This window comes from Myotis davidii, unplaced genomic scaffold (assembly GCF_000327345.1).
Source record: "Myotis davidii unplaced genomic scaffold, ASM32734v1 scaffold187, whole genome shotgun sequence".
Taxonomy (NCBI): Eukaryota; Metazoa; Chordata; class Mammalia; order Chiroptera; family Vespertilionidae; genus Myotis; species Myotis davidii.
Genome location: NW_006383018.1, coordinates 3712187 through 3714001, shown reverse-complemented (window position 1 = coordinate 3714001; position 1815 = coordinate 3712187). Strand labels below are relative to the sequence as shown.

The 1815-nt window shown below is 34.7% G+C and overlaps 1 protein-coding gene across 1 annotated transcript in view; it reads left to right on the top strand.

Annotated features, from left to right (window-relative positions):
• The window catches only part of PEX1 (peroxisomal biogenesis factor 1), a 51090-nt gene that overhangs the window by 25760 nt on the left and 23515 nt on the right, over nucleotides 1-1815 (top strand). Inside the window, exons 14-15 of the mRNA XM_006779263.2 lie at nucleotides 801-990; nucleotides 1206-1372. Of these exons, the coding sequence (XP_006779326.1) occupies nucleotides 801-990; nucleotides 1206-1372 (357 nt within the window). The remainder of the gene's footprint in view (nucleotides 1-800; nucleotides 991-1205; nucleotides 1373-1815) is intronic.

Sequence of the window (1815 nt, the reverse complement as noted above, 5' to 3'; positions counted from 1 at the left end):
GAAGCCTTGCTGCTCCACCGACCCCAGGCCATCAGTCTTCGCTCCACCGCTTGAAGCCTATGTATGCAAATTAACCACCATCTTTGTTGGCAGTTGATTTGCATATCATGCTGATTAGCCAATGAGAGGTGTAGTGAAGGTATGGTCAATTACCATATTTGTCTATTATTAGATAGGATAACAAAATGATAGTGGTTTTGGCCATTGAACATGTTTTTAAAAATAAGTTTTATAGGAACAAAAAAACACTCTGAAAGAAACCAGATTTTACTAAAAAAAGGCTTTTCTTAATGAAGAAAGAAATAGCAATTATTTATCAATTTTTTTTATAACTTACTGAGGTATAATTAAAGAAGACAAACTCATTATTTAAAATGTACAATTTGCTCACTTTGGTTTTTTTTTTATTCCTTTTAAAAGAAACAACCTAAAAATTCTGAACTACTTCAGTTTTTTGGTGGAATGTGTAAATACATCATGGAAATTAGGATTTTTCAGCTTTATTGACATATAATTTGACAAGATTGCATAGATTTAAGGTGTACAACATGATTTGATACACATTGTGAAATATTTACCACAATCATCTTAACACATCCAACACCTCACATAATTGCTTTTTCAAGCATTTTTTCTTAATGAATAAGGGCAATGAGAATGCAAATAAATATCTTATAAAAATTTGATTAAACTTTTAAATAATATGCTTTATTGATTTTTTAGAGAGAGAGAAAGGAGGAGGTAGAGATAGAAACATCAATGAGAGGGGAACATTGATCAGTTTTGTGTTTTTTCTTTAGGAACAAAGATGTGAAATTCTGCATAATGTAATAAAAAATAAACTGGACTGTGATATAAACAAGTTCACTGACCTTGACCTGCAACATATAGCTAAAGAAACTGAAGGGTTTGTGGCCAGAGATTTTACAGTGCTCGTGGATCGAGCCATACATTCTCATCTCTCTCATCAGAGTATATCCACCAGGGAAGGTATGTTTTACCATTAAAACCAAAATTTAAAATCTTCATTCCATAGTGGAGAAATGTAATTGTAGTAAGGGACAAATTAAATATATTCCATTTTAGTATTCAAATATGTAGTTGGTTGAGTAGAAGATTGGCATTGTCAGCTAAGTAGATGGCATCTTTTGAAAATTCATATGTAGATATGACTACCAAAAGAAGTTTTGTTTATTTTTAAACAGAATTGCTTTTAACAACACTGGACTTCCAAAAGGCTCTCCAAGGATTTGTTCCTGCATCTCTGCGAAACGTCAACCTGCATAAACCTCAGGACCTGGGCTGGGATAAGATTGGTGGATTACATGAAGTTCGGCAGATCCTTATGGATACTATCCAGTTACCAGCCAAGGTACTTTTAAAAAATCAAGTACTTACTCCTAGAGATCCACTGAGTCACTGGCTTTATGTGTTGGCCTGCCCATTCTCAGTTTGATTCAACAAGTATTTTCTTAGTAACCAAAGAAATGTCCAGCACTATTTTTTGGTACGCTAACAGACCTTTTAAATATTAGATGTACTCCTTGCCCATAAGAAGATTATAAAGAAAGTGGGGGTGGTATTTACATTAAATACTTTTTAAAAAAATATCCCTCTCCCTTCTTCTCTTTCTAAAATCAATAAATACATATCTTAAAAAAAGAGAATAAAATTATTATACCTGTTATTAAGTACTAGAGGCCTGTTGCACGAAGAGATACGTGCAATAGGCCTTCCTTTCCCCTGGCTGCTGGCACTGGTTTGCCTCCGGCACCCGGGGCCCAGGCCTTCGCTCCGGCCGGAGACACCTTCCGT